The following is a 19,295-nucleotide window of genomic DNA, read 5'->3' on the forward strand; positions in this document are numbered from 1 at the left end:
TCCGCTGTTGTTTGCTGGATTAGGGGGAATCTTATTAAAGCGCAGCTGAGGGACGGGACGGGACGGGGGGGGGGGGTTACTGATGTGCTTGGGAGGGGTGAGAGTTTGAGGTCACCGTAACCGTAGCTGTGTGGGATGAGGAATACCTGAGAATATGGATACTAACATTATGGATATGGATACTGAACCCGTGTTCCTATCAATGAGCTTATGAGGTTGTTTCTTTAAAAAAAAAGCTTCCCAAAAATGAATGTCGTAAAACTTTTTCTAGCATAGCATGTGGACTAGAGGGACGGTTCAAGTGCCATGTGTGTACATGGCTGGGGGAGTTAGGTTAAGGAGAGAGGGGGAGGGAGGGTGGGAGGGAGGAAGGGAGAGGGAGAGAAAGAGAGTGTGAGAGAGCTCACCGCTGAGGCGCATCTCAAAGCAGATACGGAAGCAGGACTGCATGATCTCACACACAGACTCGTTGGTCAGGTGGGCTCCCACGGGCGTGAGCAGCAGGGTCCTCAAGACCTGTCACACGCAGCACACACAGAGTGGATTAATGTGAGAGAGAGAGAGAGAGAGAGAGAGGGAGGGAGGGAGGGAGGGAGATGGAGAGGGAGGGAGAGGGAGAGGGAGAGAGAGGGAGGGAGGGAGGGGGAGAGGGAGAGAGAGAGAGAGGGAGGGAGGGAGAGAGAGAGGGAGGGAGGGAGAGAGGGAGGGAGGGAGGGAAGGAGGGAGGCAGGGAGGGGGAGGAAGGGAGGGAGGGAGGGAGGGAGAGAGGGAGAGAGAGAGAGAGAGATAGACACTCAGGGTTGACATCTCACTTCACAGGGATTAATTGCCTTAAAACAAATAGCAGTATACTCTTCACAACGCATCAAACGTTTCCATTTTCTAAATTAATTCTGATGTAAATTGTGTCTGTGTGTTTCAGTATGAATGTGTTTATAACGCCATGCTTGTTATCTTAAAATATATACATATATATTTCCACATAGTAGTACCTTGAAGTACAATCTACAACTCGGGCTTTTGTTTGAATGTAAGTGTTAATCTGGAGAGTAACCCTTGGTTACCTGTAGGATTTTCATGAGCACCACCTCATCGCTGGCAGGGTCCGTCCCGACAAACCTGGCGTGTGTGACCGCGTCAGCCATGTTCTCGATGGCTTCGGCTGCCGCCTCATGGTTGGCATCTGCAACACAGACCAGAGGCTTGTTAGGCTGCATGTTACACCATTCCAACATGCAAACATGACCTTTGTCCTAAGAAAAACAAGACGGGGCAGAGACATTCTTTTTTTTTTTAAATAGGTTTATTTGTTTATTTATACATCTCAGAAGCTGAGATCTGATGCGTATCATATATAGATAAACAGCAAATGTTCATCTGCAGTCCCTGGCATTGTAGAAGGAGAGGTGTGTTGGCTAGTACTAGTTAGCTAGTGGTATCATCTGGAGGAGGCTTGTTCAAAGCAGGTAGGTAAAAGCAGGTAAGTAAAAGCAGGTAGGTAAAGCGAGGAGATTATGCTGAGGAATGGCAACCGATATTGCCTCCATTTCCTCCAGATGCATATTGTGCAACAGACTCATCGTACTCCTATTAGAACTGTGATTGGCTCTGAGATAAGAAATGATCCAAAGCACTCGCATTCTTTGTTAATCAAGAATACCAAAACAGATAAAAGACTAGAATTATAACTGAGTGCATACTTTGATGTATAATGTTACTATGTCATTAGGCAAAAAGGGGGAATATGCAGTACTCTCTCAAAGTGCATCAATAAATTGCCAAATGCAGGCACAGCAGACAGCTGCTGTCACTCTCACCATGGAGAGGTGACAACACGTTTGGGACGGAGCTGCCAATCTCAGATGGTTCCATCCAGAAGGTCCTTCCTAGCCTGAGATCTAATCACCAGATGTGGCCTTTCGTTGGGAAGGCCGGGCGAACGGGCTGTCTAGGCAACCGGAGGACTGTGTTTTTGAAACCCGAGCGTCGGCCAGATAGCAGACCCGGAGACTGCCTGTTTTCCTTTCCCATCGGCTCTCGGGGAGCATTTCATTAACTAATAAGCACACAGGGCACCGGAGGAGGGGGAGGGGGGGATGGATGGATGGAGGGGTCAAAGACGGAGGAGTGGGTTGGGAGGAGGGGACAAGGGAAAAGGCTTCCCAGGTAGAGTTCTGACTGACAGTGAATCCCAGCTATTTAGGAGGACACAATAGGGGGGTCTCGTGGGGAGGGGGGGGCGGTTCAGACTGGCGCCACCCTCTGAGCGTCGATAATCAGCGTAATTCGCCGAAATTAAAATGGAGAGAAATAATTTTTCGAGTTGGACGACGAACAAAAAATCTGTGTCAATCTCAAGAGTGTCGGTTAATGATAGTAGAAGATCGGATGGCCTAGAAATGTCTGAACGCGGTCGGAGGAGTGAAACTGAGTAATGCCAACGTCCCTCCAGAGGCACGGGGTGACAACAGCCGTGGAAGTTGTGCTGAAAACATCTCATCCACACTCTGGGTATCTGGCGCAATGTCTCAAGTGATATGAAACACTAAGCCCTCTCTTGGCAAGGGCCTACAAAAGCCAGGCCTAAAGGAGGGAGGTTAAAAGTTAAGTAGTAAAAGTAGTTAAAATAACATGAGAGAGACACACTACTGTGTGCGTGTGCGTGCGTGTGTGTGCGTGCGTGCGTGTGTGTGTGTGTGTGTGTGTGTATGTGTGTATGTGAGTGTGTGTGTGTGTGTGTGTGTGTGTGTGTGTGTGTTGGGGGGGGGGTAATGCTATCCCATAAGCAACAGAACAGCCATGTGAGGAAGAGAGGGAGAAGAGTGTGTTTTAGTGTGCATACAAAACGTCTAGCAGGCACACACTCTCATACTCAATACAAAGACTCATACAGTACATCTCAGCAAACCAAACAGAAGGACCGCTGCTTTTCCCTGGGCCAAGTGACTTTCAGTTTGCTCACCTGTCCCCCCTTCTGAACGGCACTGAATCACCTTTCGTGGGTTAGCTAGCCCATGTTGACGTTATACAGTAGGCCTAGTAGAGAATGACAATGCTATTCACTTAAAAAGGCATGAGAAATGACCACCGAACACCTAAGGATTTCTTTTATAGTGTGAATGAAGTTACTAAAATAGCCTTTCACACACTTTGTTAGAGGCCATAAATCCAATTTATAGAAAACTAAATCAGCAAATGACTATGTTGTAGTTCTAGTCTAATTTGTGGAGAGAAAAGTTATAATGGTGGATGCTAAGGATAGACACTCTGTGAGGCTGTGCTGTCTGATAACTCTGCTGTCTGATAACTCTACTGTCTGATAACTCTACTGTCTGATAACTCTACTGTCTGATAACTCTGCTGTCTGATAACTCTACTGTCTGATAACTCTACTGTCTGATAACTCTGCTGTCTGATAACTCTACTGTCTGATAACTCTACTGTCTGATAACTCTACTGTCTGATAACTCTACTGTCTGATAACTCTACTGTCTGATAACTCTACTGTCTGATAACTCTACTGTCTGATAACTCTGCTGTCTGATAACTCTGCTGTCTGATAACTCTGCCTGGGAGGCTGTGGGGCTATACTCTGATAACTCTGCCTGGGAGGCTATACTCTGATAACTCTGCCTGGGAGGCTGGGAGGCTCTGCTGTCTGATAACTTTGCCCGTGGCAGCAGAGGACAGGAGAGGGGATCTGGATGTCTGTCAGTAGAGGGGCTTAGACCAGCACTCCCTCTGTGCCAGCAGACCTCAGGCCACAGATTGAGGGGAATTAGCCCTCACTAAATGAGCTGTGTGTGTGTGTGTGTGTGTGTGTGTGTGTGTGTGTGTGTGTGTGTGTATATATATATATCATACACACACATATCTGTGTGTGTATGTGTGAGGGATTTTCCAACTCTCTTTTTCACCATACACTACCCCCACCCCCACCCCCACCCCCCACCCCACCCCAAGGACGAGAGGGGAGTAGTTCACCCCCCACCCCCACCCCAAGGACGAGAGGGGAGTAGTTGGGTGACATCCCACTGTGCTTCTCCTGAGAGCAGTCTTTGAGGGGAGTAATGTGTGCAAAGTTGCACTGAGCCACTCCACCTTATCACAGACAGGCTCTACATAATCAACCCAACAACAAAAGAACAAAACCACACCACTGCTTCAGTACAACAGTCAGACACAGATCACTACTGGGGATATCACAGGGGGGCTGCATTAACAAGTACTGAGGAGACATAAGTCCCAATCAAACTGAATTAATCACCATTCATGATAAATGCAAATATAGAAAAAAGTAAGTTGTTGAGGAAAGTATGATATAAGATTATTTAATACCGTACAAAATTCTAAGAACGTCAGTGATGTTAAATGTGTGTAAATGAGAGAACTAACAATTATATAAAGGAACAAATCTCCAAAGTATATAAAAAGAAAGATAACTCTGAGATCACTAACATAGTCTAACAAATTCTGACCGGTGACACAAAAGTAAAAGCATTTTATAAAAATCGAATGTTCCATGTATGGCCAACAGATGGCAGTATTTGACAGGAGCAGCCGGTTAGTCTCTCAGCATCACCCTTTTTTTTTTTTGCAAGGTAAGGAACTCAGCTACACTTTTTTGTGCAATTGAGTGGCCAATGAACAAACAAACAAGCAAGGTTCTTCATCTTATGCTCTCGTTCTTTGGAAATGTGTATTTTATTTTTTATCTAAAATTAAACAAATAATTAAAGGGACACTAAATATTCACATATATATTTTACCTCATAGTTATTATCTCAAACACCATACAAGTGTCTACATAATATCTATTACGTGTATATATATATAGCTATATATTATGTGAAAACAATTATCTATGTTATGTAGTAAAATGTATCTTTAAAATCTTAGAAAAAAAAGAAAGTATGACCTGGTATGGTGCTGGAGATAATGAATATGAGGTTATGCAACTTGGGAAGTGTCCCTTTAATAAAACAAATGAGCAGCAATGATATATAGCATCAGGCAACAGGTCATATCTTAAGCTATAGACAGGCAGCGACTAAGGACAGTCTTACATTTCACTGGATGATTCTAGCACACGTTAATTAGCTGGACTCTAAAAGGTCATTCAATCAATCTCACATGACTAGAAACCAGAGAAGTAGCTTGTTGTCCACATAGGATTAGACCAACAGGCCAATCTAATTGCCTGAGCAGTTCTAGCACTTCCTAAACAGAGGCTCCATCATCAGAACATCACCAGTGAATCACCATGTCAGGACATGGGAACGATTAGATCGTATCATAGGAGTTACATCTTGTGTTTGGCACTTACTAACAATAAATTAGAAAGAAGAGCCAACTTTGGTTACACAACCACACTAATGTACTTTACTTGTTCATGTCAGTGTCAATAGAGCATATGTTCAGTACAATGAGAATGTTCCTAAATTAAGCCTAAGTAATTTGGAAAAAAATAAATCAAAGCACTGAAAAGCTCAAATCATATTTTGTGCAAATCGCCTTCAATTGACACTCTCTTTGGACGGTAATAATTAGCTCCTAACCCTTCTAGCTTCCTGGGTGTCCCTGCTCGGTGATCCAGCCTTGCCTGACACACAAGCACTGTTGAGGGAGTGAGTGAGATGCAGGGGTAAGGGAGAAGAAGAGAGGCCATTGACTCTGTGTGTTAACAAGCTGGTAGAGACCTCACACCGTTTGAGGAACACGGGCTGAATTCAAACGGAGTGTAATATCCAAGCGTGTGCGCCCTGTCGCTGTCATCTCTTCTCATCATTCTGCTGAGAGGTGGGGGGAGGGAGGGGGGGGGCATTGTCTTGAGCCGCTGGGCCTCATTGCCATGGTTACCCGTCCCCTTTGTACCCCCGCTGATAAGAAGGGGGGGGGCTGAAGGATTAGGAAGCAGGCGTCGGGTACAGAGTGACAGACAGGAGCTCTGGGAGTCAGGGAGTGATTTGTGAGGGGTTGATCTGAAATGGTGTAGTGCGTGCGTGTGTGGGTGCGTGCGTGGGTGCGTGGGTGGGGGGCTGTGGTCTCTAAAAAGACAACTGCCATACGGTAGTAGGCTGTAGCTCAGAATACAACCTGATAAGTAAGAAACCTGAAATAAAAGATTATACAAACCCTTCCCATAATACAACAGCTGAGTGTTAAAAATACAGCTCAATACTAAACAACGTGTTCAGGACGAGGGCTTACTTAGACAAGACGGTGTTATTCAGTCTCATGACGGAGCTTATTTAGTTACTTAGCGATGGGTGCAGCTGTTTTGACAGAGCTACATCACATTATTTATTCAACCCCGGCTATTTAGATTAACATCTGGAAATGCATTCTTATTTCACACTTTTGACAACAACTGGCGGACCCCCGCCATATTTGTGTGGTGAGGCGAGCGAGGAGAGGACAGGCTGTGCTATTTGTGTGGCAAAACAACGTCCAATACAGCATGAATAATGAGACCTCATCATTCTTGGCATTCTCGGAGTGCGTCTATGATGACTAATAGCGGAGCCTTTGACTGTGGACAGGCTGTTGTCTGCTGTTCTCAGGGTCAAACAAACACGACCGTATCATATTTTATACAACAGGTTGATCAAATCAAGCATTGTGATTGGCCCAGAAGCATTCCAGCCTTTCCAATATCCATGATATCACCGCGACAAGCTCATCACTCTTCACTATGACCACATCACAGCTGTCCTGACATCCACAATATAGCACACCCAAGAGTGTATTATTGCTTAATGTGCTGGTGAAGTGAATGCATCATAGGGTTGGACGGCTTTACGATTAAACCGAAAACAATAGCAACGGTTTTTACCAAAACCATCATAAAACCAGACTTTTGATTTTTTTTACATTTAATCACAATGTCATAAATTGCTATATGCCTATATAATAAACGCCATAAAGTGTGTGGTTGAAGATGCTATGAAAGTGATTTTTGTCAACAATGTCATTTGTCAATAAATTAACTGTCTAAAAAGACGTGTCACATGACAGCTTCTCCTCAGAACGGAGAATTAGGGAACAGTGTTGCCTAATTGGGCGTATTCCCGCCCTATTGGGCTACTTATGATCACACTGGGCGGTTTTTAGACTGTGGTTAGGCTGGAAATCAATCCCATCTGGCAACACTGTTACGGAAGCGAGATGCTCCCTTAAAAAAAAAAAAGAGTGTATGTTACGAGTCCTTCCGATGACTGATAAGGTGAACAAGATTGTTTTTCTGGCAAAAAAAACCAAATAGTCTTACAGACTAAATAGACTAGTCTTGATGCAACTTTCATGCCCACTGTGATGGGGTACATTGCAGACCGCTACACATGGCTATGGTCTATGAAAGGCCGAAACCTCTCGCAATAACATCGGACGGCGCATTTGATGAAGGATCAAATGGAAGGAGATTAATTAAGTGACTATCGGAGATAAATCACGGAACATGTCAACATATTACTACTTCGGGACCCGCAGCCAAAGCCAATCACAAAAGCCAGGTAGGCTTACCTGTGTGTGCGCATTAAGCTGTGTATTAATGGATGGTATACGGTTTGCATATTCACTGCTGTTTGGCTGATTAATTACTGGTTTGGTTGAGTTGGTTTTGGAGTGCTGGCATTATCCTGGTTGGGCAGACTCTCGGTGCTGTGTTGTCTAGATGCTGTCAAATAAGGAATCTCTGTCTCTTTGAAGTTGCCGCTGCTGATGTGAACATGATGTTTGCTGGTTGAATTTCCTTTCGGTCTACGGATGCGTCTTATAAGTATTGAAAAGAAATCGCATTCCAGCGACCACTTACATTTGTGAAACTATGAAGTAGCCTAATTGTGTTGCGACTGTGCTTCCGGTGTTTTCGGCATGAATGTATTGTAGTAGTATAATAGGGCTCCATTATTTGAAATTGACGGCTCAACAATGTCATTTTGAATCCCGGTTAACCGGTTATTTTCGTTAACGGTTTCTCGGTTTCCAAAATTGGAAACCGTCCATCCCTAATGCATCACAACCATAGATTGCCATGACAGCAAAGCTGTCTGGGGACAAACATAGCACATACATAAGCTTGTATTGCTAACTCCATAGGAGAATTATAAAGCTATGATATTTTTGAGCGTGATCAAATAATATCAAACGGTATTTGATATTTGAGACGTGTACTGGTACAAGTGGCTGACGTGACTAGTCACTAATATAGCTGAAAAACTACTTTTGAAAATAAATCTTCTAGCCTGCTCAGTCTTTCACACTGTCACCATTTCTGGGATGATGGGGAAAGCCATATAATGAACACTAGTTAATGTTATTACGGCGGAATCAAGTTTTACAGCCAATTGTCATCTGCTGCTCCTCGCCTGTGGAATGCTCTGCCCCATCATGTCAGATGCTGGCGGTGTTAAGGCCTTGGGAAAAACTCACCTGTTCAGACAGGCTTATGGTTATAGATTTTTATTAGCTAGTTCTTTTCTATTTTTCATATTCTTGACATGTTAAGTGCTTTGAGTCCATGAGAAAGCGCTATACAAATTGTATTATTATTATTATTATTATTATTATTCATTCTGTTACAGAGCTACACACTTTTTTGAGTGTGACCACCACTGACCTTCCAATTGACCAGCATAATTAAATTCAGACGTTGTCTTTTCGAACGAGAACCACATCTGAACATAAACATGGGAGGGTAGGAATGATAGGAACGATTACAATATCATTGCTTAATATAATTTATAATCAATTTGAACTAGGACGGGCAGACATTATATATATATATAGGCCTAATATATATATATATATATATATCTTAGAGAAAATAGTCTGTAAAGTGCTTAAACATGTTTCTTTGTTTTTTGGATATTGCCCAACCGATTTAAACTCAATTACTGTACCTCAACTTGAATTTAACCAGGGGATTTTTTTATTTGGCCAATTGGTGACACGTAACACAGTGTAGCATTATCAGTTATGATGGTTCTACAACTGGCCAGAGTCTGCTCCATCAACGTCAATACTCTCTCGCCCTGACAACAGACAGATAACAGTATAGCGCCAGCGTAATTACATAGCTGTAGCATAGTAGTATACATGAAATTTAAAGTGTTACCAGCCAATCAAAATTAATGTCTGTTTTTTTCATATTTCATATTGATTGATGCTTTATGATCAATAAAGCATCAATCAATCATAAATGCAGCCAGACAGTCTGTGTGTGTGAGGTGACAGGTGACAGGTGAGCTGACCTATGAGGCCGTAAGACAGGTCTGTGTGAGTGTGTGAGGTGACAGGTGAGCTGACCTATGAGGCCGTAAGACAGGTCTGTGTGAGTGTGTGAGGTGACAGGTGAGCTGACCTATGAGGCCGTAGGACACAGGGGTGCAAACAGGTGATGGCCCAAAAAGGTGACACATTTTTTTGTGGCTAACCTTAGGGGGGGGGGGGGATAGCGCGAGCACTAATGGTGTTAAATAGATATCGCTAGCACTAACGGTGGTCTAACAATGATGCGTGTGTAAGTAGCAGCAGCCCTGACCTCAACACCTGCAGAATTACTTCTAAAACAGTTTACCGTGACTGTGTTCTCTATGCTGTCTGGAACTGTACCTAGCTCCCTGAAGCTAAACGTTATTTCAACTGCAGCAGAGTTTAGCAGACAGGGAGATCTACACAATTCACATGGATGACCTATTTTGAGATAAAAACGGCTAATTTAGCAGAAAGGTGACAAGTTTGCACCCCTGAGGACAGGTCTGTGTGAGTGTGTGAGGTGACAGGTGAGCTGACCTATGAGGCCGTAGGACAGGAACTTGTTGACAGAGGTGAGGGCCAGGCCTGTGATGGGTCCAGTGGTGTCCTCAGAGCGTACCACCTCCAGGAAAGGCCGCAGGAACACATTGGGCTCCACATCCGGAAGCTCTGAGGAGGAGGAGGAAGAGAGAGAAAATGTTATCAATTGTTAGTGCCCCATATTAGTAACCAAAAGCTCCATATGACTGAAATCAGTACCGATGACAGACTGACAAGACTTTTTTAAAGACATAAACGTCCCAGAGGTGGCAGGTCAGCCAACACTGAATACAGCACTACCAGCAATAAAGGTATTGATAGAATATTTCTCCTTCGGGAGAAAACAGAACTGGCCGTATTTCAGTTTGTTAACATTCAACAATCAGTGCCATATCCAGGTACAAGAGTGCTGTGTCTGACTGGGGGTCTCAAAAAAAGGAAGGGAAAGAATCATTTGTAAAGCCACGTAGGCTTTCAGCAAAGTAGCAATTGAGGCAATAACGAGTGCAGCAAATAGACATGTCTGTCCTCTATCTGTAATTTTACACTATTTTTTTTTCTTTATGTTTTTATGCAACCAGAAAAATCTGCTGTATTATTTTTCATGCATAATGGTACCCCCAAAATCTGCTGTATTATTTTCCATGCTTAATGGTACCCCCAAAAATCCAAACAATGCAAGGTCTCAGTAGGCTTTAGCCCCTTTATGTTATGTTGTGCACAAACATGTGTAACAGTGTGGTCAACAGCTCAGTGGTAGGAGTCTCTCTCTGCCTTTAATATGCTTCCCTCTCTATAAACGCCTGTGTAAACAGCTCCAGTACCCCAGGGCAGATCAATGGGGAATTAGCTGCCCAGGAGGTTGTAACCTTCTCCCACTGCTCCAGCACAGTAAGATGGGAACATTGGGGGGTGGGGGGGGGATAGCGAGAGAGAGAGAGAGAGAGAGAGAGAGAGAGAGAGAGAGAGAGAGAGAGAGAGAGAGAGAGTGTGTGTGTGTGTGTGTGTGTGTGTGTGTGTGTGAGTATGTGTGTGTGTGTGTGAGTATGTGTGTGTGTGCATGAGTGAGTATGACGGAGAGAGAGAGAGGGAGAGAGAGAGAGGGGGGGAGAGAGAGAGAGAGGGAGAGGCATTCAAGAGCCGCCTTATTCACCTTGGCAGCACACGGTATCTTATTACAACTCAATTTCCAAAAGCTCTTTTTTAAGGCAGCTGTGTAGGATGTTGGATTTAGTATTAATGAAAATGACTGTAGAGTGACTGGACTGGGGGGGTGTAGTTGGGGGTGGGGCGGAGATGCTAGCATCTCAGTAGTGGTCATAGTGACTGGAAAGAAATCCCATAATGACCCACAGCAATGCTTCTCTGTTTACATATTCCAAAGTGAGAAGATGACAAAAGACAATTGAATTGGAGACCGACTGGAATGGCTAAATTAAAGAATAAACCCAGGTTACTTCAAAGGGCCGTCCAAACTGTAGAGGAGGACGCACCAAATCGTCCTCTCAATAAATTGGCAGAGAAAGGCAGTTTGCTTGGCGTCTTGCGATGGGAAAGCACCTCAGGCAAATCTATAGAGGCGTGGGTAAAAGCTCACTCTGATGGTAACCCAGAGTGAGAGAGAGGGAGGGGAGGTCGAAAAGGGCTACAAAATCCAAACCAGGTAAAACAACAACGGTCAAATTAGTGCAGTCACGAACAGCGTTTTGGGGTGTTGTGTCGAAAATACTGCTTGCCGCAGCAATACCACACGGATTAGTACTTCCTCTTGAAACAGCTACTCTACACACGAAAAAAACAACTGACAACTTCAAAGGCAGAGAAGAGCCTCCATCAATTGCCAAGAGTGCACATGTGACCGCCACGCATTAACTTGTGATATCCAATACCCCCGCGGCTTGTTTGGATATCAAATATGTAATAATTTGGAAATTTCCACACTCCCTTCATCGGCCTCCAGGTTGGTTTTAGACTTGCTTCCAAAAGCAAATCCTCTCCTCCTTGCATTTTCTTTTCTCTTTTTTTTCGGGGGGGGGGGGGGGGCTTGGTGTTTTCTTTGTATTCTCCATGAACACGCTCAATGCACCTTTGATGGGGGAGATCCATTTGGTGTAAATTTAGCGACAATGTAGCAGTATCTAAAGGAACAATGGTCTCAAAGAACCCTTGGTTCACCTCGGTGCCCCATGGAAATGAATTCCCCCCCCCACCCCCATCAGATATCAAGGACAAAATAACAAAAACAAAACGAACGAATCAACGAAAAGAAAACATTGGTGTCAACTTCAAAAAAGAAAAAGGCACTCTCTGTTGTGTTTCAATCATCCCAGAAAACTTTTAAAAGGGGGTCTTAGTGTCCATGACTTTACAGTGAGAAAGGCAGGGGCCAGGGGGGGGGAGACTGTTCAAATTAATCTGTCAATAGAGGTTGATAAAGACTTCATCAGAGGCAATCACCCAGTAAGTGCCATTGCTGCGTCTCAAAGACTCTCAGATTGGAGAACTCAATTGTGTTGTATTGATCCAGCTGGCCATCGGTGAACAGGGGGCTTGCACATCAGCTGGGCCTCGCCCTCTCTGGCTGGAGATCTTCTTAAATAAAGGGCTAAACATGGGCTCTGTGCTTCAGCTCAATCTCCAGAGCTTGTGGTGAGAAATAAATAAAGATGGCCACAGCCATAACCAGGTTGACCTCTGGCTGACATTACACAAAATAAAAAAGAGGGATTAAAGCTGCTCTCCCATCCGTGCGTGCGTGCGTGCGTGCGTGCGTGCATGCGTGTGCGTGTGTGCGCGTGTATTACAGTATATCTCAATTTAATGACTTAAAATCAAATGTCCCGCAAATAATTTCTGAGGTTCCGTCGTACTATTTTATTTCTAACACCACAACGTCTCTAGATTAGAAAACGCTTTTCTGCGGCTGGTAGAAACCGTGTGGTGCGAACCTTAGTCCGTCCTCCTGACTGTTTGTGATGTGGGCAGCCATGTGTGGCCTACCTCTGCAAACCTCCCCGGCAGAGAGGAGGGGGGAGAGGCTGAACCTCTGCCCCCAGGAGAACACCTCAGGATGAGGGCAGCTCGGGGCCATCTAACACATGCACATCCATTGGCAGTGGACCAGAAAGGGCTTAAAACACAGGGAATACCAGGAGGAGCTGAGGCCTAGACTGCAAAGTAATGTAGTACGAGAGAGAAAAAGAATGAGATTCAAGACACGTCCGTTAGAAGTCCTTCTTAGGCCTATTAAACCGAAGGATTCAACAACTACTGTAAGAACTAGGCCTCGCCCTAGTCCAGGGGTCAGCTATCTGCAGCTCTGGAGCCGCATGCAGCTCTTTTGCCCATCTCCAGTGGCTCCCTGTGGCTTTGACCACAAATTATATAGAAATGAACAACGGTTATTTAAATTTTTTTACATTGTCATTTAGCATTGTTGTAAGTGATTCCTACATTGTCCAATTGTAAAAATGTGTAGCATATACACCGAATTTAATTAATGTTGTAATACTTCGTGAACTAAAACATGCGTCAAGGCGTACCTACATTAACCACACAGCGCCTTTTCTTCTTATTTTTGTAGAACGTCAATACTGGTAGCTAATAGCCAACGATGGCTAATAGCTAATTAATAGTTAATAATCTTGAGTCTCTCTAGTTATGGATTCCACATCCAGAAAAAGAAAAGTCGCAGAGGAAAATAGAGAATTTAATAGTGCTTGGCCAGATGTGTTTGCTTTTATCGCTGTTGGCTTACCGGTATACTGCGGAGAGAAATTTGCTTTTTTGTGTAGCGTACACCCCTATTGACTACTGTAGTGTATCATATTGCATTTCATTCTATTGTACTTTGCACAGCATTTTGCACTATTGATTACACTGTAGTACGACTACCATCACTTCATTACTTTATCATTACTTATTTTACTTTACTCTTTGTATCTTGCTGCAATGCTAATGTTGAATGTTACTCTTCAGTACTTGTACATTGGATGTAATAAAATAAGTTCTGATTCTGAGATAAGGAAGTAACCAAGCAGCCATTGCATCCAGTTTCATTAATTGTGCTTGGTCTACCCCTTGTTGTGAATGTGACTGAATCAACCCAGAGAAAACTGAATTCATGAGAACCATGCATTAGGGCTCTGCAAACAAAAAGCCAATTTTCCAAATGGTACAGTGGTGTGTGTGTGTGTGTGTGTGTGTTGTCAGCGGGTGAGAAAGCGAGGGACCGAGCTATTCAGAGCAGCACATGATTACAACACCAGAAATACAAACACTGCTTGCCTGTGGGCACTGGGACCGGCGGCCCTTTTGTATTTGCTTAATTTAATCACAAAAGGATGAATAACTTAATTTGTCAGACTGCTGTGTCACATATTTTACAGTCATACACAGGGGGGCCGCTGCCTGCTGACAGTCTAACCCCTGGCCCCTCTCTCTCCACCTTTAAGATCCTCTTCTCAGTCACAGTGACGGCTCATCTGCCCAAATAACACACTTCTAACGCTAACCGAAATAACACACTTTTATAAACACCTGCCGTCCAATGGAAGAACGGTTGGATAACCCTGAAGTATAGCCTAGTTCACTGATATCCCCTGATATCATGGAATCATTCTGATATGATTTGAATTGAGAGATTGTCAAGAGGAGAACGGAAGCTGCTCGGGGGGGGGGGGGGGCTCTAGTTTGTGAATGGGAGAAGAGGGAGCCAAAAACGTGAAGTGTGGAATGTGTGTATGATATGTAGCAGATTTATGACAGCGGGCATTGCACACATTCTGCTCTTCTCATCCGTCCATGTCCTGACATGTTAAGACTCTTGGCTCCACGGGCTAAAAAAACGGCCATTTAATATAACGCCTTTCTGGGCTGAACTGGGCCCCGCTCTGTGCGCACGCATGTGTACGCGTGTGTACTGTATGTGTTTCTGCGGGCACAAAACATAGCCAACTTGCAAATGGACCCTCACTGTAACAATCAGCTGGAGAGAAAAATAAATAAACAGCAGACCTGTGAAATCCCTGTGTCTGAGAGCAGCGCCACGCGCACGCAGACACACACGAGAGACGGTCCACAGGCGCAGTGAAAATTACCTTGAAAGAAAATGACACCCTGGGTGATGGGAGGGAGGGGGTGAGGGTTAGTCACCCTGTGACTGGCGCAGCAGCCCAAAACCAAACACTGATGGTTATTGATCTAGGGCCCCCCCCTCCCTCAGAGTCCTCCTAGCACAGGGCTCCTAATGCTGAGGGCCGGCTAGGCTAAATGAAATCCGGGGAGAATGTTCATCCTTGCGCTGGAGGTCCTGGATGACAGTCTTATCCATCTGCCGGGAGAAGTTTGATGCATGTCAACTCTCCGAGCCACCCCCCCCACCCCTACATCTTGTGTCCCCCCCCCTTCCTCTTTTTTCTTGAAGGAAATTGGCAGTTGTCGAAAGGGGCAATTAGGATGTAACAACGCTATGGAACTCCATATGGTCGTTTTGTCTCCAACCCACAGCGGTATTTTATAGATGCTCTGAACAATGCCTCGGCACAACCTAAACAGGCAATTTAAAAGCCCCAGAGAAATTAAAACTTTTTCCAAGTGCTTCGGAAGTAACTCACTGTAGCTTTGGCAGGGCATCCATAGAAGAGATTGTAATGGGGAATAGAGTAGTTTGCATTTGTATACATACACCTTGTCTGTTGCACAGGGGCCAGCAAAGACAAGACTACAACCCATGTGGTATGAATGCGGACTGAACCAAAAGGCATGCATGGCAAATATTAAATTACAGAGCTACTATTGAGTATTTACTGGACCACTAGTTTCAATGGAAAATCAATAGTTTACTATGCTTTCAATTTAAGAAGGAGCTGAAACTGTCTATAGTATATAGCCGTCATATACAGTGCATTCTGAACGTTTTCAGACCCCTTCACATTGTTGTCTTATAGCCTCAATTTAAAATTGATTAAATTAAAATAATTTGCCATCAATCCACACACAATACCGTAGAATGACAAAGTGAAAACACTTTTTTTTGAAATTTCAGTAAATGTAAGTATTCAGACCCTTTGCAATGGCACTAATCTAGTGTGTAACTGATAAGATATTCATTCCAAAATGACAAACTATTGTTCTTGCATTAAGATGGACACAATTCAACTTATTTGTTATTTGTTGATGAACAAAAACAACAAAGAAATTAGCATTTTAGCTCATTTTAAGAGCGTCATAACAAAGGGTCTGAATACTTACGTACATTGGGTATTTCCTGTATTTTCAATACATTTACAGAAATTTCCAAACACGCTTTGTCATTCTGGGGTGTTGTGTGTGGATTGATGGCAAATTATTTTAATTTAATCCATTTTAAATTGAAGACGTCTGAATACTTTCCGAATGCACTGTACATCAATTCAAGCCTCAAAATTAACAATAAAAAGTATAAAAACCATAACTTAGACATGACGCCCCTACTTTCTCTGGTATATCAAACCACACCTCCAAGAAACAAATCCCATTCTCAGTGGCTTTTCTTTTTTTTCCCAGCAAAATCAGTCCACAATTCATATGGTCATACAATATAATTATTTGCATATACAAGCTTGACAGATATCTTAGCAAGTTCATATTTACTTCCTGAAATAGTCTCATAATGAAAATGCCCATTTCACATATTTACAAGTAAATATAAGTAAACATTATCCTAGATCATACGGATAGGATCATTAAGGGGTATGACAATGTTATGTCTATTTGTTGAAGACCTAAGGCTAATATAATGAACAACATACATTCTAAGAGAAGAAATGAGAGCAGGGATGAGAACAGGGATGAGAGCAGGGATGAGAGCAGGGATGAGAACAGGGATGAGAACAGGGATGAGAACAGGGATGAGAGCAGGGATGAGAGCAGGGCTAAACACGTACGGCCTGTTGATGTTCTCTGCAGGGGAAGCCCTTTGTGCCTGGAGGTGGCTTTGTGTCATCACCCCTCCACTTGTCCTCCCGTTGCAAGCCGTGAACAGAGGTTGAGGCACCAGAGTGTGTGTGTGTGTGTGTGTGTGTGTGTGTGTGTGTGTGTGTGTGTGTGTGAGACTGTGAAAGTGACAGCACAGCATAAACTTTAATTGACAGAGATAAAGAAGAGGGCATGTTTGGTCTCCCTAATCCGGCCAGTCATTCATGCGCTCTCTCCTCCTCTTCATAATAGCTCTCATCTTTCAGCAGACCACGTAACACAGGCCCCCCTGGCCACCAAGGCTTTGTCTGCAACACCTTGGGCCCTGATATTAAAGAAGGCTAAAGACCAAACAAACAACACACATCATTGGCCAGCACCTCTGACCCACAGGGCTCTGTTCAAAGGTGTCTGTAGACCTCAGTATTGACTACTAAGATAGCCAGAATACATGGAGCTAAAGAAAGGACAATTCAAACATGGACCTCTGCAATACATAAGATAAAAGAGTTGATGGAGTGACTGTGTTTGTAGGCTGTGTTGTATGTGAATGTAACCTGTAATTGTTGTATTATTATGATTTTATGATATACCAAATATAGTGTAATGAAGAACTATGGGGGGGGGTGGAAGGGTTATCGGGGGGGGGTTACCGACACTTATTTTGTTTGGTGTAATAATGTGAGTTTTTCCTGTGTACTGTTTTGCAATAAATAATTGATTACAAAAAAAAAGTATTGACTACTAAGACAAATAGGAGCAGAGCTGGCTAGGGAGATACGCCAGATTATATGAGAGAGAAAGAGACAGGCTTGGGGAATGTGAGCCACACATTTAACCACACTTAACTGTCAATAGATGAACAAGAAGAAATGAATCTTTTCATCTGATTGGTAATGAAAATAAAACGTTGTGCTGCTTTTAGTGGGCAAAATATCAAGGAAAGTATAAAGTATATCAGTCACACATTTCTAATGGACCAGGCTTATTAAACACCAATGTCAGGGCTGCTTCCAGTATGTGGAGAAATAAAACGTTTTTTCTTCTTTTCTTTTTTTTTAAGAAAAAAGAAAACCCAGTGCATTCAAAAAGCATGACTTCATTAGAGAAACCTTGCCTTGGCCGGGGCCAGCCAGGGCCACGTTGTGCTGGCTTGCACCTGTTGTCCTGTACATAAAATTTATTTTCTATGCTGCATACTTTGCACAGAAGCCGCATTATTCCAGCCGGGCACTGGGCAGGCCCCAGCGTCCAGTTAATGTGTTTCACAGCCTGCCGTCGCCCCTATGATGGATGGACATACTTTACGCTCAATCAACTTATAAATAACGGATGTTTTATCATGCTGAATTAAAACATTTGAGAGAGGGGGAGGAAAGCACATCCAGTTCCGTTCTGTGTGTGTGTGTGTGTGTGTGTGTGTGTGTGTGTGTGTGTGTCTGTGTCTGTGTTTGGAAATGCTTCCTAAAAGATGCACAGCCAAAGCAATCTCTGTCTAATGTCAGCCCTGCTTGAAATGCTATAAGAAAAAACCTAATATTTGAATTCATTAATTGTCATTGATAGTTGAAAATGTGTTTCAGCTCTAACTGTTTATTCCATCTCTCAGCTAACACATGAATTCATTACGTTCAGATCCTCATGAAACATAGGCCTATAAACTTAATGCTGTTGATCACTGCGATACGGCCCCTGCAATCTAATCCAATTCAATCCATTTTATTCTCGATGGTGAAAGTGCTAGCTTGTGGTGCCCTTCAGGGGAGATGGTCTTGTATTATCACCTCTATTTCCAGAAAAACAAACAGTGAGAGCAAGACACAGAATTTCCATCTGATCCTTTGACCATGTACCCTTGCCGATCCGGGGGCACATCTTGGGAAAGATCTGTGTGTGTGGGGGGGGGGAGATAAATCGGCACACATGCTCCGGCTTGGACTAGATTTCACACCCCTCCTGCCATCCACAACTGCACTGAAGAATGAGGGGGTTGAGAGAGAGAGAGAGAGAGAGAGAGAGAGAGAGAGAGAGAGAGAGAGAGAGAGAGAGAGACAGAGAGACAGAGAGAGAGACAGAGAGAGAGAGAGAGAGAGAGAGAGAGAGAGAGAGAGAGAGAGAGAGAGAGAGAGAGAGACAGAGACAGAGAGAGACAGAGAGAAAGAGAAAATAACTGAATGAGAGCTAGCGAGGACAGAATCTATGGGGAGAGAGGGAGTGAGAGAACAAGCAGGGAGGGGGGAATGGAGGGATGGAGTGATGAGGAGAAAGAGAGACACACAAATGGGGGAGGGGGGGGTTCCTCCCCCTTATTTGTTTCACCTGCTGCGTTCCTTCAGCTCTCCACTAATTGTATTCCCTGGAGTATGAGAGAATCCTGCAACCACTCACTGTAGCCTTAGACATCAGGCTACAGCTACTGTGTTACAAAGACACCATACCCACACCACCCCACAGACTCTGTTTTTGAGTGTTAAATTATTCCTGTAGTGTAGTCTATCCCCTGCCTTTTCTAGTTTAGATCACCAGCAACAGGTGATCAATAT

General features: G+C 43.8%; 1 protein-coding gene across 1 annotated transcript in view; it reads right to left on the reverse strand.

The window, feature by feature from the left end:
* Nucleotides 1-19,295, reverse strand: part of gbf1 (golgi brefeldin A resistant guanine nucleotide exchange factor 1) — a 77,987-nt gene that overhangs the window by 34,674 nt on the left and 24,018 nt on the right. Inside the window, exons 4-6 of the mRNA XM_080542806.1 lie at nt 9,793-9,924; nt 1,065-1,183; nt 408-516 (exon numbers count right to left, since the gene is read on the reverse strand). Coding sequence (XP_080398932.1) covers nt 408-516; nt 1,065-1,183; nt 9,793-9,924 — 360 coding nt within the window. The remainder of the gene's footprint in view (nt 1-407; nt 517-1,064; nt 1,184-9,792; nt 9,925-19,295) is intronic.

Source organism: Nansenia antarctica (genome assembly GCF_963989245.1).
Source record: "Nansenia antarctica genome assembly, chromosome: 1".
Classification (NCBI taxonomy): Eukaryota; Metazoa; Chordata; class Actinopteri; order Argentiniformes; family Microstomatidae; genus Nansenia; species Nansenia antarctica.